The sequence below is a fragment of the Onychostruthus taczanowskii genome, unplaced genomic scaffold (genome assembly GCF_017590055.1).
Source record: "Onychostruthus taczanowskii isolate IOZ18803 unplaced genomic scaffold, ASM1759005v1 scaffold79, whole genome shotgun sequence".
NCBI lineage: Eukaryota > Metazoa > Chordata > Aves > Passeriformes > Passeridae > Onychostruthus > Onychostruthus taczanowskii.
This window is the reverse complement of record NW_024505782.1, coordinates 2,372,410-2,384,659: the sequence shown is the minus strand read 5'-3', so window position 1 is coordinate 2,384,659 and position 12,250 is coordinate 2,372,410. Positions and strand designations below refer to the sequence as shown.

Here is a 12,250-nt window from a genome sequence, read left to right as displayed (position 1 = left end):
TGCTGAACTGGAGCTGAGCTTGGGCAGGGGGGACAGCAGAGGTGACAAGTGCCCGTGCGAGGCTGGGGACACTGCAAGGAGCCAAGGAGAGAGGCAAGGAAAAAAAAAAAAAAAAGACTTCTGAATCTCTCTGGGATCAGATAATTGTCTGTGGTCAAGCAAACAAATAAGGAAATGAAACCCCAAACAATAAACAACCCACCCAAACTCATTTCTGAAAGATTTTTTGTAGTCTTGCGTGTGTTTCTCTGAAGTTCCTAGCAGTAGTGAAGGGGGATGAAACCAAACCTTCTCCTGTCTGCTAAATACTTTTGCATATTCAGATTTCAAATGCCAAAAATAGCTAAAAATAAAGGAAGAAAAAAAAAAAAGAAACTTTCAACAGATCTAGAAAAAATAACTGCAACCTCCATCCTGTTGGAGCTGTGCTAAAATGGTAACTATGCTCGTAATGCAAACACTTCAAAATCAGCGATTCTAGCGGGATGGAATTTGGGGAAGGTTTGGGGACCGGTCTAGCCCGGACCGCCTCGGAGCTGCCCCAAGCGCTGCAATTTGAAGGGAAAATGCTTTAATCCTTAGTGGGGCAGCAGCTGCAGCGGGAAACCCTAAACCCCGGCACCGGCACCGGCATCCCCGGGACACGCGGGAATCTGCCGCTCCTCGGAAGGAAAGCCAAGGGAAAGGGAAACTCGGAGAGCCGCGCAGGCTGCCGCGGAGCGGGGTGAGCCCGGCGGGCCGCGGGGAGCTCCGAAAGGGTATTTTGGGGGGCATCCCCCACGCCCACGCCCGGCACCTCGCAGCGCCCCGGTCCCCAGGCTCCGCGGGGCGGAGAGGCAAGACCCGGCTCTGCAGACCCCTGGGCTCGCTCATCAACCAAATTCTCTTCTCGGGCAAATTTGACCTGTTTCTTGGCCCAGATACGTTTCAAAGACTTTCTCCGTGTTTGTGGGCGGTTTTTTTGTTTGGATTTTTTATTTTTTTTTTTTTTTTTTTTTTTTTTTTTTGGTCTGTTTTGGTTTTGTTAAGACGGGGCCCGGGGACTACGAAGAAGTCCCAAGTGTGTCCCTCCGCCTGCCCTTAAATCGGGTTTCTCCCGAGGGAAGAGGGACGAGGGGTCCCGGGTAACCTCACAACTCCTTTCCTCCTCCCCAGCCCCACACATTCGGGTCCCTTTCCCCCTACGAGGATGTCCCACAGCAGCTGGGACAAGGGGTGATCTCCCTTAGGGGTCCAGGAGTCCCCTTTTCTGGGGGAAGACGGACACACTGCCGCTCTCCCATCCGCAAACACGTCGGGATGTGCACGGCGCGTAACCGCACAAGCTTCGGAACTCCTCGCAGCCAGCTAAAGGCTGTTCTCTTAATGAATTACTAATGAGTTAAAATTGGACAGCCGGCTTAATTAAAGCGTAGAGGCAATGTGTTTACCACATTGTAATTGAACTCATTAGGGCTCCGGCTTTGTGTTTTTAAGCAGCCGCCTTGTTCCGCACGTCGAGTGATCTGCGGGAAGCGTTTTGCTGGGGACGGGGCCTCTGCGGGAGTGCGAGGGCTTGGAGGAGGTGGCACTGCACCCCCTCCCCACACACACCCCCCTTAATTTCCCTCAGGGGCTTGTGCTTGTTGGGGACACCCTTCCCGCTGTCCCTCAAAGCACTCGCAATTTGGGGGGCGGGGGGCTCGCCAGCATTCCCGTTTTGCCGGGAAAGCAGGGAAGAGGCAAAGGAAAATTTGGGGGAAGAGGGGAAGTTTGGGGCGGGGGGGCTTGGGGAAGCAGAGTCCGCCCCTGCAACAGGGTCCCTCTTGCCCCCCCCTCCAGGCGGGGAGAATGTGGGGGGTGCCCTCCTCCCATCCTCCGCAGCCGTCGGGGCGGACCTGCCCGGGGGTAGCGGCGGGGCGGGGGCGGCCGCGGCTCTCCCCTCAGCGAGGGGAGGGGGCCGGGGAAGGGGGCGGCTTCCCCGCACCGCTTGCAAGGCGCTGCCTGGCTGCTAGAAGGCGTCCGAGACCCGACCCACCCGCGGCACGGCCGCCGCGGCAGACGCGGGAGCCAAACTTGGGCGCCGCGGAGCTGCCGCGGAGCGAGAGCGGCCCCGGCCCCGCCGAGCCCCCCGAGAGCCCATGGAGCCCGGGTGTCCCGGTAAGCGTGGGGCTGGGGCGGGTGGGAACCTTTTGGTTGGGGTGTAACCATCCCTTCCCGGAGTAAGCAGCCGTGTCGCTCGCTGTCGCGATAGGTCGCAGGGTGGTGCTGGCCGTCGCGGCGAGGGGGGTGGAAGGCGGCTGTTCGCTGCCTGGTGGGGTCTGGCAGGGGGAGCGCCGATGGGAGAGAGGAGCCCCCCGCAAGTTTGGGCTGCCGCGGAGGGAAGGGGCGATGCTTTGGAGCATCATCCCTTCCGGATGCGCGGCTCCCCGTTCCCGTGCCTCTTCCACCTATTTGTACTCCCACATATATACGGTTTTTAACTTCCCTTACAAATCGTGAACTCTGGGCCGGGCGTGGAGATCGGAAAGGACGAGCAGGGCTGGCTGGTCCCCAAATCCAAAGCGGGAACATCGCGGCCCCCGGGGGAGGGGAGCGCACGGAGCTCTCGGCGCCCGCGCAGCGCTGCGCGTCCTGCCGGCTGCGGGATGGGCTGGGGGCATGCGGGGGTGAGCGCAGCCTCTGCCCCAGACAGCTGGGCTTTTTCCCCCTGGAGCGACCCTCCTCGCCTGGGAAGGGGCTGATTTTGCGGGGAGGTGGAATAAGAGGCGACCACCAGCCTGTGAGAGGCGTCTCCTCTACCTAAGCAGCGGCTCCGATGTTTAGAAACCGGGGGAAAAAATTAGATATTTTAAAATATTATTAATTGGTACTTTTTTACTGGCTGCGACTCCAAAGCTTTGGGGGTCCGAGGGCTGGAGCCGAAGAGGGGAGCCCTCGGGGAAACCCTTTTCCCCGCCCTCCAAGCCCTCCCTGCGTGTTGCCTGCTTGTTGCACAGCTCCTGCCCACCGGCTTGCCCGAAACAGGAGCTCATCCCGGTCTGTACAACCCTTTGGATTCATCCATATGGACCAGGCTTTAGGGAAGAGTGCATATAGTAAAATCCCGTACTATATAAGTCACTTTTTTTAATGATAATCCTGAAATCGTAGCGAGGGGTAAAGGAACGAGAGGAATGCGGTGGTAAGGGAAGAGGGAAGAAGTTGCTTTTGGGTGTAGAAAGAGGGAAGGTGACAAGCCAGACCCCGAAGTGGGTAATGGGAACTGTCAAAGAGTGCAGAAGCGTAAAAGCCAAACACTCCCAATCCCCATAGGTTGTTTATTCCTCGTAAAATACAACTCTACATAGCAGGAAGTTACTGCAAACATTTATCAATAATGAATGAATCTCCTGTAATAAAATACACTCATAATTAGCTACAGTCAAGTACGTACATTACGCCAAGGCTTTTGCAACTCTTTGTTGAAAATCCGACTTAGATAAATCCTCTTAAACAGCCTTTTAAGAAGGGGGGGGAAAAGAAAATAGAAACCAGTAGCAAACCACCACCCCAGCATCTCTCCTCCTTTGCTGCCGTGTCTGAAACCCAAACCGTAACTACTCCTGAAATATAACGGAAAAGTCTTCGGTGAATTCAGGAGAGTCATTAACATTCAGCTTTAAGTGAATGTTAACAGTAAATAAAGAAATCTCTTGATTGTAATAGTTGCAACAAAGCAATAATAAACCAGTGGGCGGTCATCAGTAATGATAAATGCATCATTATTACTGCGTGCTGGGGAGCAGGGTTTGGAAAGTACTTCAGACTTTTTAGTGGCAAGCTTGGTGGCAATTCGTTTCTTAGCCTGGGAAAAGGAGGGGGGGCAGGGAACGCCGTATAATTTTATACACAATTTAGGTGAAAATAAATTTAAATCTGTATATTACATTTTTAATTTCAAGATAGTAATTAAAGCTGGTTCATTATATCTCCTCTGAAAGTCTCTGTGCTCATCTTAATTGCCTGTTTGTACAATCTGCTTTCTAAGACACCCAAGGTTACTGGGTCCTGAAAGAAGCAAAATTGAATTATTTACTGACGTGATGACTCTTCGTCATCTTCGTTTCTCTCGGAAGTTTGGGATCGCTGCTCCCCATCACAGCCCGATTGGGGCCCTGCTTCGCCACCGTGGAAATTTGTTGCTCGTTCAAATACTTCGGAGCAGGCACGTTTCTGATGCAAATGTTCAGAGCTCTTTAATTTATGCGTTTGGGGGGGAAAAAAAATCAATAGCTGAGGTGGCTTTTTTCCGTTTGGGATCTTTCTTCCCCTCCCCATGTCCGCCACTCCCTGGGGTGTTAATTCACGCACACCTAAACTTGCAGCTCTTTTCCTCCCTGCCACCCCTTCCTCAGGCAGAACAGAAAGAATCACCCTCGTGTTTTTAAGAGCTGAACGGAGGGCTGGGGAGCGCCCATCTCCTCCCGGGCTGCCAGTCCTTTCCCGTAGGACAAAATAAAATGATAAATGGCTTTTTTTTTTTTTTTTCGAGGTGCTGTTTCTATGGGGTGAGTGATGCTGGGGGGCTGGCGGGCAGCCTTCCCTCCTGGCTAAGGTCTGCACGTACCTTCGGCGAGCACCGTCTCGGGTTTGGGTCGCTCCGAGCTCATTAAACTGAGAATTTAAGAGACCTCCATCAGACAAAAGGTGCCGTTCTCTATTCCTTCCCTTCAGCCGGCGCGCTGGTTTTCAGCTACCGGAGGGGTAAAAAACTATCTAAAAATGCCCCATCCCTGAACTCTCCTGGTGTCTTTCGAGAGCCAAGAAAAGATCCCGTTGAGTCGTTTCCCCCCTCGTTATTACGAATATAGAAGCATCTTTCCGAGGCGTCCTTTTGCCACTGAAAAAACTCCACGTAGGGATCTCTACCCTTTTGTTGTGTCTAGCTGGGTAATTCAAGAGCAGAGACAAAAGCCCGAAGTGATGTGATCTAAATGAGCTCCGGGGTTTTCCAGATGGGACCACCTCTATTCCAAATGCCCTTTCTGCTTAATATAATAAAGTGCGATTAAAAAAAAAATACTACTTAGAAAAGAGCTTCGCTCTAGACCAAGCAACGCAAGCGAAATCTACACAAAATTATTAATTAAAAACAAACAAACAAACAAACAAAATTTTAAAAAACCAAAACTTTGCTGTCTAAATTTTGTTAGAAGAGCTTTTATAACAATACCTTGTGTGTCTGCTACTTACACAGCTGGAAGTTTCAATGGGATGTGGAGAGGTGGGAGGAGGGAATGGATTCGCGTTGGGGGTGGTTTTCTTTGTGGTTTTTTAAACGCACCAAGGTTGTCTTGCTTCTCGTGGCCTCTCTGCTACAATATTTAAGCCCTCTGGAAGCAAAAAAAGGCCATGAGGGTGGGCTGGGGTGGTTTGAACTTGGCTTTTCCCCGCTGCTCATTTCCACGCGAAGCGATCCGCGGCGGGAGAAGGAGCGGCTGTCGCCTCCCGCTCTCCCCCTCCGAGGCAGAATCGCGACAGAAAAAGGAAAAGGGAAAAGGAGTCAGGACTCCTGCTTAGCCCTTCCAGGCTTCTGCGAGAAGTTTCTCCACCTTTTCTACTCCTCTGTTGAGAGGCTACTCCCAGCCAAATGGCAACAGCAAACAACGAAATGAACGGGAGGAATTGGAGTTCGACCCCAGGACAGGAGCCCCCTGATGTGCACCTAGCCGTGAGGAGGAGTGTGGACAGCCCACCTCCAGCGGGGATTCCTCTCCGCCCCTCGTCGTGGGCTCCATCCGACCCGCGGAGACCCCGGTGGGGCTGGCGGCGGCCGAGCAGCCCCGCCGGGCCTCGCCAGCCCGGGGACACCTGCGGGATCCTCCCGGGCACTGTGCGGGCCGGCCTTTCTCTGCCAAGCCACCCCCGCCATGCCCGCACTGAGGTCCTGCTACCCCATGAGGTTTCCCAACAGGCTTAAGTAAGAAAAAGTAGAGAACGGGGTATTCTTGCCCCGCTTCTCCACGGTGCCTGGTGTGGATCAGTCTCTGCCCCAAATTCGGTGGCCCTTGCGCCTCTTCCCCTCCGGGATCTAAGACATCGCGACCCGTGGGCTTGGGTTTTCCTTTTAAAGGGAATGGAGGAAGCCGCTCAGTTTTTACAACGGAATCAAGGAGGGCCAACAGCACCAAGCAGGAGACAAAAAGAAAAAAAAATTTAAAAATGAAAGAAAAAAAGGCAGTTTAGTTTTAGTTTTCGTTTAGTCACCACAAAATAGAACGTAGTCGCTCGCTAGAGACGACCCTGTCCCGAGCCTGAGTTTTCCTCGTCTCCCTTCGCTGAAGGTGTTCTGCGAAACCCTCTCATCCCTTTCGCCTCCTACAACCGCTTCCCGTCCTCTGCCAACGCCGGGCTCAGAGCCTGGGGCGAAGTTTCCCAGCCCCGGTTCTCCCGGGAATGGTCGGGGGAAAGCCGCCGAGTGACCACGGCAGAGGGGAGCGGTCTGCCCGGCGGCCGCTGCGGGGATGCAGGCACTGAGCATCCGCAGGATCAAGCGGCTTCTCCCTAAAACCCCCCGTCCCTCCTGGTGCCGACCTGGGAGCGGAGACAGGAGGGGAGATTTTCTCCGAGGCGTGGTAATAGATCACACAATGTGTGACACGGGTTTAACCAATAAAACAATTTGAATCAATTAGCTGACGGAGGAGAGTTTTGAAGTGTAAAATTCATGTCAGTCTGGCTAGGAAGCATTGATTAAAATGTCACCAATGTGAGGCTTATAGCCATTGCTCACACGAAAGCAGCAGGCTCTGTGCAGAAGAGGATCGGGGGAAAAGTAGGAGGGAGGGGAAAGGGGATGTCTCCCTGTGACAGTCGAGACATGGGGAAGAGCAAGGTTTAATGGGAAGTGACAGAAGTAATAAGGAGATTTTATTTTATTATTATTATTATTATTATTATTATTATTATTATTATTATTATTATTATTATTATTATCATCATCATCATCATCATCATCATCATCATCATCAACATCGAGGACCCGAGCAATACCCGGATAGAAGAGAGAAGGTGTGAGCTTTAGTGTGGATGTCCTGGGAAAGGTCGGTGTAGAGATTTCCGTCTGGATCTGTGATGCCCGAGAAAAAAAACAGACCAAAAAAAAAAAAAATCAAATTTTCATAGTTAAATGTGCAGAAATATTAAGTGCTGGTCATGCGCAGTGATAGAAAAAGAGAGATACAGATATTCTTTTAAAAGGAAAATAAATCAGAAGGGTATTAAGAAACACTTGACGGTCCAGTTGTCTCCCCATTTTGGCTAGGAATGAGTTTTTAATTTTCCCGGAGTTTAGCCGTTTTTCTGCAGTTTTCCTCCCTGGAAAGCAGCGGCGTTGAGCAGTATTGGCCTTCTACCTTGGGGTGGGGTGTTGCGGCGGGGTCGCCCCGTCCTCTCCCAGCGCTGCACAGAGGGACAGTTGGGACCCACAAGCTTTTGGAGGTGATTCGTGTAAAAAAATCTACATTTTCAGTTCACTGTATTCACTAAAAAGAAAAGAAAGAAAAAAAAAAAAGCAAAAAAAAAAAAGCAGAAACCGCCGCCGTTCTGCTATTTGCTCGTTATTATTGTTTATTGTTTTCTTTTTTCCTCAGCTGGGGACATAAACCAACCGGGGGAAAGGGGGAAAAGTTAAAAAAACCTGAGCAGAACATATTTGCGCCGTGTTGGTCTTTGTTGGAGCGAGAATCTGGGCTCGGGTGCTTGTGAAAGTGGTTCTGGTGAATGACTCCGGTGTATTTGGGAATGGCAGTGAGGACACAGAAGCTGCCCGTGCTCTTGAGGACACGGCTGTGGCGAGAAATCAACTTTTTCTCTCTTTCTCCTCCCCTACCCTGTAATTTCTCCCGATCCCTTCAAAAACACCGTTTCCGAAAAGACGCGGGGTAGACAAGGAGGATATTCAGCTTCTTGGAAGCGATTTGTCTTAGACCGTGAAGGGGCGGAGGAAAGAGAGAAGGGAGAAAAATAGGAAAAAAAAAAAAAAAAACCAAACCGAAAAAAAAAAAAAAAAAAAAAAAAAAACAAAACAAAAAAAAAAAAAAAAACCAAAAAACAAACAAAAAAACAAAAAAAACCACCCCCAAAGCCAAAGCGCATTCCACCTTCCACCGTTCCGGCCTCTCGCCGGGAAACCGTGCGCGGAGCCGGGCAGCGCTCGGAGGGCGGCGGCGGGAGGCCGGGCCCCGACGGGGCGCCCGCATCCCCTCCCGGTGCGGGGAGGGAGAGAGGGAGGACGAGCGCGATGGGGGAGCCGCCCCCAGCCCCGCTCGCCTCCCACCGGCCGGGGGGGAGTGCGGGGGGTCCGGCCCCGTCCGCCCCCCCGGGCCGCTGACGTCAGAGCGCCCACGGGGGCCGCCGCACCGGGGGCGGGGGGCTCTGTCCGGCTCGCGGCTCCGCGGCGGCGGGCGCGGGGATGCGCTTCCCTTCCTGCCGGCGGCTGCTGGAGGAGGAGGAGGAGGAGGAAGGTCCGGCGGCGGCACGGCCGGAGCGCGGTCGCGGAGGTAACGGGCGCCGGGCGGGGAGGATGCCCCGGCAGCCGCGGGGAGCACGGGAACTTTGGGGGTTTTTTTTTGTTCTTCTTCCGTGCTTTCCCCATCGCGGGGCGTGAGGAGAGGGGTCATCCTCTCCTCGGTCGCCGTGTGCCCGCGGAGGCTCGGCGTGGAGCCCTCCCGGCTGGCGGCGGGTTTCCAGGGCGAGGAGGAGGACGCGGGTCTGTGCTGCGTGTTTGGGGTCGGGGACTCTTCCAAACGGGGACGGTCCGCTGGTGTGCCGCCAGCTCCGCACCTGCGCTGGGATGCGCACGTCGGAGACCCGGGATGCGCGGGCGCGGACGGCTCCGGGGGCACCCCCGGCGAGGACAGAGCAGGTTTGGGGGAGTCGGGGTCGCTGAGCGAACCTCCCTCCCCGCAGGTAGCGCCTCCGCATGCCGGCAGACCAGAGCAGCGGGGGGAGGACGGGGTGCGTGCGGCGGGGACCCCCATCCCTGTGAGCGCTCGGCTGACGGCGCTGTGTCTCTGTCCCCTTCGCTTCCCGCAGCTAGAGCAGAGCAGCCCCCCCGGCGCTGAGACGATGGCGACCAGCCCGCTGCCCGGCCCCACCGATATCTTGCTGCCGTCGCCGTCCAGCGCGTACCCGCCGGACCCCATGAACCAGCCGAGGGCCGGCCACGCCGCCATGAAGCCCAACCAGGTGGGGCAGGTGATCCTCTACGGCATCCCGATCGTCTCCCTGGTCATCGACGGGCAGGAGCGGCTGTGCCTGGCGCAGATCTCCAACACCCTCCTCAAAAACTTCAGCTACAACGAGATCCACAACCGGCGGGTGGCCCTGGGCATCACCTGCGTGCAGTGCACGCCGGTGCAGCTGGAGATCCTGCGGCGGGCCGGGGCCATGCCCATCTCCTCCCGCCGCTGCGGCATGATCACCAAGAGGGAGGCAGAGCGGCTCTGCAAGTCCTTCTTGGGGGAGAACCGGCCCCCCAAATTGCCGGATAACTTCGCCTTCGACGTATCCCACGAGTGCGCCTGGGGATGCCGCGGGAGCTTCATCCCGGCCCGCTACAACAGCTCCCGGGCGCCCCCGCCGCCTGCCACCCGCTGGGCTCGGTGAAGGCGGCGGCGGTGGTGGGCGGCGGGCTGCTGAGCCCGCACCTGCTGGCCGCCCCGCCCGACCTGCACCAGAAGCGGCCGCGCTTCGAGGAGGACGAGGAGCTGCAGGAGGCGGTGGCGGCGGCGCACGGCGGCAAAAGCCCGCGGAGCTACCCCGTCATCCCGGTGCCCAGCAAGGGCTCCTTCGGCGGCATGCTCCAGAAGTTCCCCGGCTGCGGCGGGCTCTTCCCGCACCCCTACGGCTTCCCCGCCGCCGCCTTCGGGCTCTGCCACAAGAAGGAGGAGGGCGGCGGCGGCGATGCTCTCGGCGGGGCGGCCGCGCACAAGGCCGGCGGGGCGGCGGCGGCGGGCGGCGGGCTCTCGGGGCTCTTCTGGCCGGGCAGGAAGGACGCCGCCTTCTACCCTCCCTTCTGCATGTTTTGGCCGCCGCGCACCCCGGGCGGGCTGCCGGTACCCACCTACCTGCAGCCGCCGCCGCAGCCCCCCGGCGCCCTGGGATGCTCGCTGGGGGGGGACGGGGCGGGCCTGCTGCGCCAGGCTTTCCTGGACCTGTCGGAGCCCGGCGGCGAGGCGGGACCGGCGGGGCTGGGGACGGGGCCGGCGGGGCCGCTGTTCGAGTCGCCCCCCGGTGGCAGCGCCGAGCCCGCCTCGCCCGCCGCTTCCGACGGGGGCAGCGGCGGCGGGGGCGGGCGGGTCCCCGCGCACCACCCGCACCTGCTGGAGGCGGCGGGCGGGCGCAAGGCCAGCGGCGGGTACCACCACTCCAGCGCCTTCCGCCCGGTGGGCGGCAAGGAGGACTCGGAGAGCCTGGCCAAGCTGCACGGAGGCGGCGGCCCCCCGCGCTCCGCCTCGCCGCTGCAGCTGCTGCTGCCGCCGCCGCCGCCGCCGCCCCCCGAGGATGCGGGGTGCGAGAGGCACCCGCATCCTCCGCACGCCGCGCACCGCCTCCTCTCCCCCGGAGGCACTAGCTGCAGCTTCGCCAGCGAAGAGAGCAGCGAGGAGGAGGAGGACGAGGAGGAGGAAGACGAGCCCGAGGTGGACGTCGAGGGGCACAAGCCCCCCGAGGAGGAGGAAGAGGATGAGGAGGAGGAGGGCGAGGAAGAGCCCCGCGGCGGAGACCCCTTGGCGGCCGGCGGCCGCTTTCCACCTGCCCGGGCTCTGCCGGAGAAGGGCGGCCGGGAGCGCCCCGCCGCCGGCCCCTTCCCCCGTGCGCCCGTCGAGGAGAAGCCGGGGGATGGTCAAGCCCCAGCGCAGCCGCCTGCCGGGGCCCCGCGGGCGGGCAGCGGCGGCAGCAGCCCGGCACTTCACCCGGCGCCCGAGGAGCAACCCCTCTACAAAGATGTAAATGCCCTGGCAGGCCCCTTCCCCTCTCTGTGGCTACTGACACCCCCACCCCGGGGCGGGAGGGACCCCCTGGGTGGGGGCATGGATGGCTGTAACCCCCCAGCACCACGTCAGGCACTCTGTACCCCCTGACTCCGTGTCAGGCACTGTGAATCCCCCGCCATCAAGTTGGGTGCCAGGTCCTCAGAGTCCTCTCAGGCCTTGGTGGGACACAGTCAGACATGGCCCACCACAATCTCCTGGTCAAGCCCCTCCTGCTCGCCTCAATCCCAAAATCAGGGTGGCCCAAACCCTTTGCCCGGTTGGGCAAGCATCCCAGGGACACCCAGTCCCATGGGAAGTGGCTTCCATGGCGGCACTGCTGTATGACATGCCAAGCATGCCAGGCCTGGTGCAGCATCCACAGGCCAGCCCTGGAAGCTAACAAAAATACGAGATTTATTTGGTGGGTGCCTTTCCCAGCAGAGTGTAGGCAATATTTGTGGGTATTGATCCACACCCTGACCCTCTCAACTCAGATTAACACATGGGCGAAAATAACCCAGCCCCTGTTTTGGGATGGGTGCCCTAACCCAACCCTGCCCGTTTCCTGCAGGTTTCCAGCAGGATGTGTGCTCCCTCCATAGAGGTGGCTTTGGAAGAGGCCACGGTGGGATTTCCTGAGTCCTTTCCCTGGGCACTGTTTGTGCTCATAGGAAATGTATCCCATCTCAGAGACAAACCACTGCTCAACTGCTCCTTGTAATTTTCCACACTCATCTCATGGTTTTCACCGTTTTCTGTTTTTCTAGAATCAGAAGAGCAAGGAGGGTAATCAGGTCATCCTGCCTACGAAAGAGGACACCTACTCAGGTGAGTACAGAGTGGATCTGCCCGCTCACCTCGAGCTGGGAGCTCTGTCAGCTGAGTGGGTTTGTTCTCTATAGCTTGGCTTAAACAAAAGTAAATCACTTCCGTGATTTCAATTAAAAAAATCCATTAAACATTCTAATAGTCTCTCTATGGTGGTAATTTAGCATTATATTAATTCACATCCCAAATGCTTCTCTGTGCCTGGTGGATGTACAAATATATATTTACTTGTTTCCCTTGGATTCTGATACTGATTTTGCTTTGAGGTTTCTTGGTGGTAAAAGCGTTTTAAGTGCTGCGTTTTGTTTGGATTTCAGATAAGAACAAGGAGCATAATTTTTTCATCACAGATTCAGAGCCTTCAGGAGGAGACTTCTGGAGAGATATAGCAGGTAGGCTCAGTAGAAGTAGAGGAAAAGGAGACA

At 56.8% G+C, this 12,250-nt stretch overlaps 1 protein-coding gene across 1 annotated transcript in view; it reads left to right on the top strand.

Annotated features, from left to right (window-relative positions):
- Positions 1-9,090: 9,090 nt before the first annotated feature.
- The window catches only part of SKOR2 (SKI family transcriptional corepressor 2), a 23,228-nt gene continuing 20,068 nt past the window's right edge, over positions 9,091-12,250 (top strand). Inside the window, exons 1-4 of the mRNA XM_041423572.1 lie at positions 9,091-9,621; positions 9,702-10,970; positions 11,765-11,825; positions 12,143-12,217. Coding sequence (XP_041279506.1) covers positions 9,091-9,621; positions 9,702-10,970; positions 11,765-11,825; positions 12,143-12,217 — 1,936 coding nt within the window. The remainder of the gene's footprint in view (positions 9,622-9,701; positions 10,971-11,764; positions 11,826-12,142; positions 12,218-12,250) is intronic.